Here is a 13,380-nt window from a genome sequence, read left to right on the forward strand (position 1 = left end):
GTATTTGCAGTGCTTTTGTCATACCTGGTGTTCAATGAGATTCAGAATTTGTCAGGGTGCATTTCTTGTTGCCAGGCAACCGATATGATAGTATAATAATATGGAGTAGAATATAAAGGGCAGGGACTTGGACAAAAGAAACATATACTGAGCCTCAGCACGTCGCATGAGGTTCCATTGGCACACTTTAAAAAAAAAAAACCTTACTGTTAAATTGTCTACTATGCTTTGTTGCACTCAGTAGATTTCCCTTAGCCCTTGTAATACATGCATTATGGATTTGGGAGACAGACAGATGCTGTGTGAACCTCTCCAATACCTTACCTGGAGAAAGACCTATTTTGGGACTGGACAACACAAACCAGAGACAATAGAATTTTTTTCTTGGGCACTACCCATCTTTTCTGTAGAGGTAGTGTTCACACACTAAGGGCCTGATTTACAGTTTGATGGATTGGTTACTCCGTCACAAATTTGATGGATATACTATCCGCCGTATTACGATCTCCTTAGGCTATAATGGGATCATAATACAGTGACAGCTAGACATCACATTTGTGATGGAGTAACCCCCTCTGCCACACTTGAAATCAGGCAACAAGGCCCTCATTACAGGGCTGGCGGTCATTAGACCGCAAGCCTCGCCCTGGCGGTCTTACCACTGCGGACCCGGCGGTAAAGACAGCCACATCACAAGTTGTGGGGCTTAGCTGCTGCCAAACCTCCACAACGCCACATGGCCCGCTGGTGCGGACACACCATTGCGGCCGGCGGTGAGCACCTCCAACCCGGCGGTAGGCCTCAGCCTGCCTGCCGGATTACGATGCTGCATACCCCGGTGACAGGAATCCCCGTTCTTGTCACGGACACACGCACCCCCACACATCCACACACATTCACACACCCCCACCCATCCACACACTTACAAACACTCCCCATCCGTTCAAGCACACATGTATTCACATATACACCCCTCAGCATACGCATTCATCCACACAGACACCCCAGCCAGTCACATACATCCAGACACACACCCCCACTCACTCGCACACATGCAGACACACACACCCACTCACTTGCAAACATGCAGGCAGATAACCCCACTCACTCGCACACATGCAGACACCTCCCATTCATGCACACATATACGCACACAAACATTCACATTCAATCACATACACACACACAATCACACTAAACCCCCCTCCGCATACACTTATACATGCACTGACACACACAGACACCTCCCTCCTTCGGATGACTACTTACCTTTTCTGTCACGGAGGTCATCCGGGAGGGGATGGGTCCTGGTGGTCTTGCACCGCCAGCACCACCACACCAGCAGGACTCCGCCAAGCCATATTACGGCTTGTAATACGGCGAGTGGAGTCCTGCTGACGTGGTGGTGCTGGTGATGCAACTGCCTCTGCGGAGTCAGGCGGAAGTCTGCCAAAGGCACTTAATATGGCTGCAAACACACCACCAACACTGGCGGTCTGTTGCTTGCAGCAGCTTCTACGGTCTTCAAAAAAGACCCCCAAAGTTGTAATGAGGCCCTAAGTTTGGACTAGTAGTATTTTAAGAGGCTTTTATTAGAAGCCCAACATGTGCAGAACTTGTATGTACAGGATTATAGTAGAAAATATCACAATTGAATTAGCAGCACAGAATTAACAAAATGTGAATAAAATGAAAATAGGTAACATGGGATCTATAACTCTCCTTCCTACTGACTCTCTGTTAACAAGAATTAGAACCCAAAGGTATATTGTTATAAATAGGGAATATATTATCTCCTAGCAAGTGTGGAGTGTCTCTGACTTGCAAGACCAAGATCAGTCTGTGAGAACCCATCTGGGTAATCAGACAGTGTCCCTGGAATAAGGTGTCATCCTTAAACCTAGTGCATCAACTGGATATACTACAGATCCATTGGTCAAACCTTCACATCAGGAAGCAGTACAGCCCATTGTTCTGTAATGGTCTTCCCAGGGTAAAATGTATAGAAAGATAGATGACTTGAACTTAGTCATTGTTACACTCATTTAATTAAAATCATGAGTAGAACAGGAGCAAATTGTGCAGTGTTTTTGTCATTGTCAGGACTGGAGTAAATAAAGTGATCCACGGGAGATATATCACAATTATTTACTATTTATCAACATCACGCCACATTCAATTCTTTCTCCTCATCCCAGTGGTTATGGTCCTGCATGTCAAAAGTGCTAAGTCTCACAGTGTTGCCTGAGAAAATGGCATTGGTATCTAAACAGGAATAGGAGGGATCTAAAAAATCTCCTTATAGAAGCTGCATTGGAGAATGCATTTTCAGAGATAGAAAGCAATGAGGTTCTTTTTCTTATGCTAGCAGGCAGTACGGTGTCAGCCTAATGGTGCATGTGTGCCACACTACAGTGAAAACTGGATGTGAAAGAGTAAGAGCCAGGTTTAAGAAGACTGCTGATAAATGATAGGGATATTTAGTGCACTTCAGTCCTATTGTGAAAGAAGAACAAGGTTTTTTTTTTACCTTTGTAAGGAGTTTGCCTTGTACACTTTAAAATACAGTCATAGTACATTTTAGAAACCTTTCTACTGTTAACAATGAAACAAACATTAAAATGAAACCTATATTTGAGTAAGCATGAGATATCTTGATTATGAATCATCTACATGTTATGTGATACTGTGCTATTTTAGCACCATTCTTATAGAACACCTTCTGCCTATGATATGGTCTTGCAGTGCTAATTGAAGTCATAGTACTTTTCAAGTTTTGTTTCACTGGTTCCATCACAGCTGAAAGCAGATTCAACTTATGAACATGTGTTGTCAGTGATACGACTGGGTGTGTTCTTCTCTTAGGTGGATGTGTCATATTCAATGAATTGTGAGGAAATGTTCCTGCTGGTCAATGGGAAGGAACAGAGGGTTATACAAAATTATTAACACAATTTAAATGTTGTAGGAATTTTCACTGGCTGGAAAATGTTTCTGTATGAGAGGAAAACCATAGTAAAAGGTGATGTTAGCTGCTGTGATAGCCAGTTTGTTGAGTACGTTGCTAAGTTGGATGTATGTTAAACATTTTCTACTAATGTGCTCCATTGTAGAATGGTATGTGGTGTGCCTCAATTGGAAGTAATTATGTGAGTACTGGGACATCCAGTCTTGTGGCATATTTATTTCCTTTTGCAGTCACTATTGGTTATCTCAAGGCTAGGTAAGCATGTTGTTGTGAGCCTGGTAAGACCCAATTGTAGATAGTATAGATTGTGAGGCAGATCTTGTGCAATGCATTATGTGACACCTCCTAGAATATAACTAGATTAGGAAATCACTATATAGAAAAAACAGTAACAAATGACCACCATTGAGAATATCACTATTGAGTCTGGTAATGTGTACTAATTCCACACCCAACTCTAAACCTTCAACTTACCCTGATGCTAAATGTAGCCTTAAGTGTAACTCAAAGTCTGAACTTTAGACTAACCTTTGTGCTAACACTAAACCATACATCAGATCTTCCCAAAACCCTGATACACAGCCAAAACATATTCCACAATATAACCCTATACTTAACCTTCTATGTAATATCACCCCTTAACCTCCCTTTTAACTTTAGGCGAAACCTACTTTTTACCCTAACCCTAGACCCAATCCAAATCTTAGCCATGCTTCTTTCACTAAGCTTAGTGCTCAATCAGTCAGTATAGACTTTTTTCGATTTTTCTCATACAAATCGCAAAACCACACACACAGAGAAACATACCATAAAACAAAATATAAAAACATACAATAAAAATACAACAGCAAAAAGAAGAGCAGCGTATAATACAAATGGGCCTTTTCATGTCAGCCTTAATACATTTGACAAAACCCATGATAAAAAGAAGCACACTTTAACCGTTGGTAAAAGTTGTAAAAACAGTAATGTAGGTCTCACCAATCTGAAGTTCATGGTTAACAGGAGAAACTGTCTATATGTGTGGCATAAATTGCTAACCCTAGAACATATCATAACAATGGGCAAAGTGTCAGGGATTGAAATATTGTCACAAACACATACTGACAGACCAGATTCTTTTATCCATCCACCATTTGAAGACATCAAGTGTTGGGTCAGATTCAACCTAAAATAGGTCAACAGCCTACAGTGGTGACTAAACATATCCACCCCTCTTAACGTTTTCACCAGAATAAACTGACAAATTGAACGCTTAGTCAAAGCAAAAGCCCTTCACTGCGCTGCCAGCCTGGAGGAAAAGTCCTGCTTCACCAAAGCAATGTCACCATTGACAATGTGACTAGGATCATAAAACAGTTCTGGTCTCCCTAGTTCTTTCAAATTTTGCAGGATGTATCACAGTCATGGAATGAGTAGCATGTTATACAAACCCACACAATCATGCACAAATAAAGTATTAAGGTTCTACTCATCCTTTAGCCAAACTGAGAGCCATAATAACACAGTGACGAAGATGTATGAGACAGATATATACCCCAATGCCCAGTTCTTCGTGAACAATATCGTAGGTATACATTGTGGCATTTTTAAGAAGCCTTTCAAAAACCTATTTTCCCCAACCTGGATATGAGCGGTGGGAATGTATCCCCAGATTTCACAACCAAAACTGGCTATGGAATACATTCAGCTTTAAAAATATCTAACATCGCCTTTATTTGTTTATGCCCCAACCGGTTTGAAAAATCACTGATACTATAAATGCCCCATTCAAAAATCCTTATATTACTATTTAACAAGAGTTGCCAGTTAAGGTGGGAATCTAGTAAATTACCCAGGAAAGAAAAAGTTTCTTCCCTACTAATATGTTGGCCCCTTGCCACAAATTTTGAGTTTGTAGTGCTTTGAGAGCCCACCGGAATATGATGGAATTTTTTTATAGCTAGTCAGGAGATCAAGACTATACATTAAACTTATGAAATTGTCTAAACTTCGCTGCAAGCCCCTAGCTGTATGTTCAACTAAAACAGCATATTCTGTATATAGAAGGTCAGTCGACTGTCCACACTCAGAACATTCTGCCCCTGTTCAAGTAAAATAGATCCTAGACGATTTATGTGGCGAATGAGGAGAAAGGGGCCAGGATGCAACCCTGATGGACCCCTCTCTTCAGACTAAAATGCTGTATGCGTTCCCTATTGGGGTCATACCTCACCAAGGCCATAAGGCCATCAGGCGAATCTCCAGAAAAACAATAAGTGCTGGCTTAACCCCCATGGATGCCAGCATGGCACAGAGCTTAGCTCTTTTAACCCTATCAAACACTGAGATGAGGTCCATGAAGACCAAATTGGTTGGTTTGTGCTGGCCTTGATGCAGTCTGCTAGTGTGTTTTTCTTGGTTTCTTTAAGGAGGCTGTGGTACTGGTTGAGAGCAGTTTGAAGGCAGTGAGGTCTTCTGTTTTTTGCTGATGCACAACTTCCCTTCAAGTTGTCAGCAGTTGCATTTGGTGGAGTGCAGTTCCTCTGTGAACCAGCTTGCACTTTTGCTTTCTTCTTTGACCTTGGTTCTCTTGGTGGGGGGAGGGTGTCTTTGCATTCTGTGATCCACTTGGAGAAGCTCTTTGTTGCTTGTTCAGGGTTGTGTGTAGAGTCTGTGAGGTGGGAGCAGAGAGTGTCATTCCACTAATCTTCTGATACCTTTTCCAGTTTCTTTTTGTGGATCCAGGGGGGACTGTGCAGGGGTACGTGGGTCCTGAGATGGTGAAGTATAGACTGTGGTGGTCAGACTAGGTGAGTGGTGTGGTGTGGATGTACCTGACCCTGTCACTGGAGGTGCAGATGGGGTCAAGTGTGTGTCCTGCGATGTGGGTAGGGTCAGTGACAAGCTGCTTGAGGCCGATGTTGCTCATGCTCTCCAGGAGGTCCATGGAGTTGGCGTCACTGGAGTCGTCGAGATGGAAGTCGAGGCCCTCTAGGAATATGTAATGCGCAGAGTCAATTGCTTGTGGGGCGATGAGTTCTGGGATGTGGTTGCAGAAGCTGGGGCTTGGTCTTGATAGTCTGTAGGCAATGGTGCCTCTGATAGTGCTTTTTCTGTCTGTGTGGAGTTGAAAGTTGAGGTGTTCCATTACTGGTGTTTGGTCATCAGGGGATGTTGTACAGCAGATAGTGTCACTGTAGATTATGGTGATTCTACCTCTGTGCTTTTTGGTTCGGTCCCAGTGCATTATCTTGTAACCTTCGGGGATTGCGATGGCGATGTCTGGTGCAGATGCAGGGTTTAGCCAGGTTTCTGAGAGGAAGATGGCATCTGTCATGATGGAGGAGATCGTGTCCCAGACTTCAGTGGTGTGTTTACCGAGTAAACGTGTGTTGAATAGGATGCACTGGAGTTGTGTAGTGGTCGATGGGTCGGGTGCGCAGAGCTTGTGGTGTCACTGGTGTCATTGGCTGCTTTGGTGCTAAAGGTGAGCCATCAGTGTCAGCAGGCGGTCCTCTGGTGGTATGCGGGGATGTGCAGCAGCAGCGGTTGTTGGTGTGTTGGGGTCCAGGGCTCAGAGCTGTATCTTCATGGGGTGGAAGAGCCAGGGGTCCTGGCACTGGGTGCGGTCAGGCGTGGACAGACTCCGATAGGCTTGCCTTTGGCGCACCAACGGTGTGCCTGCTGCGCAAATCCACTATGCAGCCACATTGCGACCTCCATTAAGTAGGTCGTGGTAGGAGGGAGGGACACTGGGAGGTGGTGGGCGGGGCTAGGTGGGAGAAGTGGAACCGGGAGGCATGCGGGATCGTCAATGGGAAAAAAGGATGAACAGTGAAAAAAAACAAAAAGCGGGAGAAAGCATTCAGAAAAATGTGGGAGGGGAGATAAAAGCAGTAAAAAGGAGGCACAAACCAGGAGAAAGCACTCCAAAAATGGGGGAGAGGAAGGGAAAGCAGTAAAAATGAGGAAAAGAGCAGGAGTAAGTGCTCAGAAAAGCAGAGTTAAGGAGGAGAAAGCAATAAAAATGAGGCAAATTGCAGGAGAAAGCACTCAGAAAAATGGGGGGGGTGAGGAGGAGAAAGCAATAAAAACGAGGCAGAAAACAGGAGAGAGTGATGAGGCAGAAGAGAGCTGGCCTGGGTCTCATGGTAGTGTTGGACAAATGTCCTTAGATAGGAGTGCAGTGTTACTAACATGTACAGTGTTGTGATTTACTTCTCCTAGGATGCAGTGCAATGTGATGGGTTGCTCCACAGTAATGCAGAGTAATATAGTGTAGCATGCTGCATTAGTATCGCTATGGTGCAATGCAGTGTAGTAAGTTCAATGGTGGATTAAAGTCTCTGGGGTGTAGTCAAATGTAGTGGACTAATGTCCCTGGGATGCAGTGAAATTTGCTGGGTCAGTGTCAATAAGGGACATTGCAATATGGCATTGTATTGTGGTGTCTGTGTCCCTAGGATGCAGTGCAGTGTGGTATTTTACTATCTCTATGGTTCATTGCACTGTGGTGGGCTGTAGTACATTGAGAACAGAACAAGATTGTACTCACTGTCCAAGAACATGGTATAGCATGTTACTATTCCTAGGGTGCAGTGTTTTGAGCTGGTGTCCATGAAATACAGTGCATTATAATGGATCAAAGGTGTAATGGAATACAGTGGGTGAGTGTATTTAAAAAGAAATACCGTGCAGTGTGCTTATTCTCAGTTTATACAGATATAGATGTAGCTGTGAGTTGTTATGACGTATTACTTACTTAGGTCAAACTTACTACTAAATTTCGAGGTAGAAAACACATTTACTCATGAAAAAAAAAATGTGATTTGGCTGTTAGTGTCTTTTGAATGCAATTTAAAGTGGTATGTTTATGTCCTAATGAAGGAGTGTAACAATGTTAGTTAATGTCCTTAGTAGATAGGTTAGTGTTTCTCTTAAGATGTAGTAAAATGTGGTGGATGTTTCTTTTAAGATGAAGTAAAAGGTGGTGGATTGATGTGGGGTCCTTTGTTGAGTTGCTGCCCATATGATACAGTGCTTGTGCTGTGTTAGTGGTCCTGTGATACAATTCAGTGTGTTAGTTTGTGTATTTACGATGTAGGAAAGTGTGAATAGTTTGCATCCCTTGACTATAGTAAACTGTGGTATATCATGTCCTTTCCATCTAGTGTAGCATGGGAAGTTAGTGCCATTGTAGTTCAGGGCACTGTGTTTTGTTAGTGCCCCTGGGATGCATTGCTGTGTTGTAAACTATTGTCTTTTTGGTGCTTTGAATAATGGAGAGTTTAATTCCTTAGACTGCACTGCACCATTTTGTGGTAGTGTTCAAGAAACCAGTGGCAAGTGGTGAGATAAAATCCTTAATGTGCTGGGTGGTTGGCTAGTTTTCCTAGTGGTGCAATGGAGTGTGCTAGTGACCTTAAGTGTGTTAGTGACCTTAAAGTGCAGTGTGGTGAGTTGTAGCCCACTGGATGAAGTGCAGTGTTGTAGGCTAGCGCCCATTAGAGGCAGTGCAGTATAGTGAGTTGGGCCTCTAGGGTGAAGTGTTAGTGTCCCTAGGATGTAATGTCTTGGGGTGGCCTACTGGACCTACAATGCAGAGTTTCTGGCTAGTTGTATTGCAGTGCTCTTTGTCAGTGACCCATGAATGTGGTGCAGTGAACTATTGTCACTAGAAATCAGTGCAATATGGTGAACTAGTTTCCCTATAATCAGCTGAAAAAAATGGATTAGTGTCCCTAGGATGCAATGAAGTGTCACAATCTAATGCTTCCGGGGTGCAGGCTTCTTGGTTGATATCATAAAGCAACAGTACTGTGTGGTGACCTAGTGCCTTTGTGTTCAGCACAGTGCGATGGATTCCTAGTCATATGCTGGTTGTTGTACATTGAATTTGCTGATAAAAAGAGGTACGTTTTTTTAAGCTATGCCTAATTGATCCCATATAAGACCCCTAGAACGTTTCTTTTGCAGGCATTTTGTACGCATTTGCTCAAAGTCCCTTCTTGTTGTAAATGCATCACGCTTATAGTGTATTCTAGAGCTCTCTTGCCCAGAACTAAATGTGAAATCATGGGGCATATTAATACTCTGTTTGCGCCGAATGTGCGTCAACAATTTTGACGCACATTTGGTGCAAACCGTGCACCATATTTTAACTTTGATGCCCGAGCCCGCGGACTTCAAAATTCCTCCATGTGCGTCATTTTTTGGATGCGGGAAACTGCCTTGTGTTAATCACTTGCAAGGTAGGCGTTCCCGCCCAAAAAATGACTTTAAGGCCTGTGCCCCTTATTTATACTCCCGCGTCATTTTGATGCACAGGAGGTGGCAGGCCTTAAAAAATGGCGTACAGCCTGAGGTGCATAGTTTTTTAACGCCTGGGTGAGGGCAGGCATTAAGGGACCTGTGGGCTCACTTCCATGGTCTATGACCATGGAAGGGGTCCAGAGGTACCCTTCCCTGCCCCCAGGGACACCCCCTGCCACCCTCACCCACCCCTGGAGGACACCCATGGATGGGGGACCCATCCCAGGTAAGTACAGGTAAGTTGAGGTAAGTATTTTTTTTATTTTTTTTTAAGTGGCATGGGGGGCCTAATTTGGGCCCCTCTACCTGCCTCTGTGCCCAATGACCATGCCCAGGGGACTTCTGGGTAAGGGGGGCATGCCTCCTGTCTTTGCTAAGACAGGATTAATTTCAATGGGGGTTGTGCGTCAAAAAGTGGCGCAAGTCCGGTTTGAGGCATGATTTTTGCCTCAAACCTGACTTGCACCATTTTTTGACGCACAACCCCCATTTTCCCCTACGCTGGCTAACATCATTCCTTAAATAAGGCGCACGCATGGCGCGTAGGAATGGCGTTAGCCGGCGGTAACATTTTTGTGTCAAAAAGTATAAATATGGGCCCATATGGTTAAATATCGCATAGTCTGGTATATCCTTTTGTCCTTACTTGTGAACGTTTTATTCAATCACATATAAGTTGAAGGTCATTACACAAGCCACAAGGAGATGGTGTAAGAGATGTTTTGTAAGGAGCAGCTAGCTACAGTTGTTGATTAGCTCATCTATAGACCAAGAGCAAGCAGGCTTTACTATATTTGAGCTAAATTGTAAATGTATCACTTTATTGTAAATATTTAATGGTATGGTTTATGTTCGAACAGTTCACCAGTATCTTGATACAAGCAGCATTTTACTGAATATGTTATAATCAGACGTAGCATTAGCCCTCAGTCCCCGTGGTGCACCGAACTCCAGGGGCCCAGCTGCTCGGTACACTGACTGGGTCTGGGATCAGTTAGTTTGATACGCTTGAGGGGGTGGGGGGCGGCTGGCTCCTCCTTGTACTTTACAAGAGGGACCGACCAAGTTTAATTACGCCACTGGGCATACTTGTGGTACGATATTCACAAACTACAGAACTCTCACATTTTCCTTTGTTTTATCCTAGGAGAAAAGCCCTACAAATGTACCTGGGATGGCTGTACCTGGAAGTTTGCTCGCTCGGACGAACTGACAAGGCATTATCGCAAGCACACAGGAGTGAAGCCCTTTAAGTGCGCAGACTGTGATCGTAGCTTTTCCCGCTCAGATCATTTGGCACTACATCGCCGCCGACACATGCTCGTCTGAGGAAACAACTCCTGAGGAGAGTGTAAGAGCCGGATCTCTTAGCAATGCTGAATTCAGCAGGACTGAATCTTCCCTTCAGTGTTAAGGAACTGACATTTCAGGATGTCTCAACTAGAAACAGCAGAGAAACAAGTGCCACTCTTCTCCGTAATGTCGTGTGTCTGCGTTGTGACTACCCTAGGAACCGTCATCTTGTGAGCTCACGCGGTGAGGAGGTCAAAGGTGATAAGATAAGCACTATTGTTCATGCCCGCACTGATGAAGTTGGAAATGTTTGAAGCCTTCACTTGCTCCTCTAGCTACCGCTGGTTTGATAATCACTTTCTACAAACTGATAGCACAACTGCACGATTGGGGGTTTATGCACTCCATTATTTCCACACTGAACTGATTTGCATCATTTTAAAATCAATCCCAACCTATGTCACCAGCTGTGAGGAAAAAAACAGAAGGAGAAACCTACAAAGTGCCACAGTATTTTGCAATAAGGATGGTGGAAAGTGGTTATTGTATTCCGTTCATTGTGTCAAGATAGCGAACACTGACACACACCAGTTATGAAAACATGCAGATGGAAGGGCAGACATTCAAGTGTAAGGCTCTTTCTCTGACATGGACGTGCTTTAATCTTTTTCAAAATCATTTACTGGCCATTAAAAAAAGAATTTTGTAACGAAGGCAGCCATTTCATATGCAGTTTCCTGGAAACTTCTTCTTTGTGAATTTTTAAACCCACCATCTAGAACAAGCAACAATTTAAAGAGTGTGAAAATTATTACTGAAGTGAATGTACTAATCAGACTGATTAACTTCTGGTTGATAAAAAGCAATAATGTAATTGACTTTCCTGGAGTAGCTCATAGGGTTTTACAGCTATTTTAAAAGAAACTTTTTCCACACTGTAACATGCTCCTTAATATGAGGTATTGCTAGTTCATAATTAAGTCTACCACATGTGTCAGTAATCCTTTCCCGTCTTTTGTAAAGGCTTATTCTGGTCATCTGTGGAAAGGTGTTTACTGTCTGCTTTGGCCTTTAAATCTATAGAAATGTATCTCAGGATGTGAGATAATCATAATATTAGTAACTTTCGAAATCAATCAATACGTGATTAATCTACCATAAATGTAGGTAGTGGGTGGGCTTTTTGTGTAAAGAATGTTAGCCTTGTAAAGCATGTCTCTCTCTGAGTTGATGTGTGGGGAATGGGAGACATTGCCTTCCCACAACAAGTATTGCCTTCCTGATCTTCATTTCAATCATGATACCATGCTACTTATTTAGTTTTTGGTGAGATGCGCTATCCTGACATTGTGGGAGGAAGTTCAAACAGGCTGTGTCATTCATTTTTAGATGCTAGGCAACAAACAACAGTATCACATGTTTTTTTAAATAAAGTTGAAGGCTCAAGAAAACAAATTAGGTAGGGCTTTTATGAAGAGGATGTGTAGACAGACGGCAAAGGGTTAGAGCACAGATGTTCATGTCTCTCTAATGTGAGTTTCAAGCACACTGCATCTGTCCAGGTATCACCCTGAAATTTCTGGTTCAGAGCAATCATTTGCCAATCAAGATTATGAACAAAAACAAAGAAACAAAATCAGCAATATTTTCTTTTTTACTGACGCATGATATTTTAATGCATTTTCTTTAGGAATGCTGATCATGTTTAAGAAGTAAAAGACAAAAAAGACCCACAGCAATAATTCTATTTATCACATAAAGTTATAGGTACATAGGTTGTTTTTCAGAAAAAGCCTTATGTTTTTCACCATTTCAAATGTTCTAAAAGCTTGTCTCCCCTTGTATCGTATTTTGGAAATGAGGTGGAGTCATCATTCAAAGAATGTAGTATACTTTCATAATTAGCAAGGAAAAGCGGAATTCCTTACAGTCAATAGTTGATCTTGAAACAAGTGAAATTTCATTTATTCGCAGATATTTTTTTCCCATAAATGTTAAAACAAAGATAAGAGTTCTACTAGCTGTTGATACGCAATAAGAACTAGATGCATGTTTGTCCGCAGTGAAACCTTAAATGTAGACATGAACAATTTTGAATTCTTTATGTTCCTTTATGAGTCCCTAAAATTGACAAATTTCCCCAGAAGAGCTTAGGTTAAAGCCTACAAAGAAGATGTGGGAGAAAGAGAAAGATCTCAATGAGGACAAGTCAAAATGAAGGTGACCAGGCACTTTGTGAAGGAAGTTGGCATTAGCTTGCACCATGATAGGCAGCAGAGCATTTTCTTAAAATTATAAAGAATGGGCACAAAATTAAGTGAAAATATTAAACTTGTTGAAACCAACCAAAGGAATGTCACAGACAAAAATGTGACTATGCTGTACTGCAGAATGTTATCTTGTTGCTGTTAAGTGTTCTTTTTATGGGATTTGTGGTCATTTCACTTCACGGCCAATATCAAAACACACTTACTGCCGGTCTTTGCCTCGTGGTGATTGCCATTTTAGTTTTTATAACAGAGGGTGTGCCCCCAATACCTACTGCCCTCTTCATCCTGCCTACAGATGTTTTCCACTTCCAACTGCAGAGATGTTTAATGTGGTACTGCAGTGCAGGTGGCAAAATGTCAGTTGCAAAAATAGACATGCACATAGTCTGCTGTTAGTTAGCTGAGGCAGCAAATTCCAAACTATCAGTTTATTGAACTACGCTGTAATGTAGGCAGGCAGCGATTAACCTGTTAGACTAACAGACCACTATTTGGTGCAAAGATGTTTGAATTTCACAGTAGCGATAATCCTTTTCATTATGATCAAAAACATAC

At 42.6% G+C, this 13,380-nt stretch overlaps 1 protein-coding gene across 2 annotated transcripts in view; it reads left to right on the forward strand.

Annotated features, from left to right (window-relative positions):
• KLF12 (KLF transcription factor 12) overlaps window positions 1-12,170 on the forward strand; it is a 977,710-nt gene extending 965,540 nt beyond the window's left edge. For both annotated transcript variants that reach the window (XM_069205282.1, XM_069205283.1), the window contains exon 9: window positions 10,410-12,170. In XM_069205282.1, the coding sequence (XP_069061383.1) occupies window positions 10,410-10,591 (182 nt within the window). In that variant the 3' untranslated portion in view covers window positions 10,592-12,170. The remainder of the gene's footprint in view (window positions 1-10,409) is intronic.
• The last annotated feature ends 1,210 nt before the right edge of the window (window positions 12,171-13,380 follow it).

The sequence above is a fragment of the Pleurodeles waltl genome, chromosome 8 (assembly GCF_031143425.1).
Source record: "Pleurodeles waltl isolate 20211129_DDA chromosome 8, aPleWal1.hap1.20221129, whole genome shotgun sequence".
NCBI classification, from domain to species: domain Eukaryota; kingdom Metazoa; phylum Chordata; class Amphibia; order Caudata; family Salamandridae; genus Pleurodeles; species Pleurodeles waltl.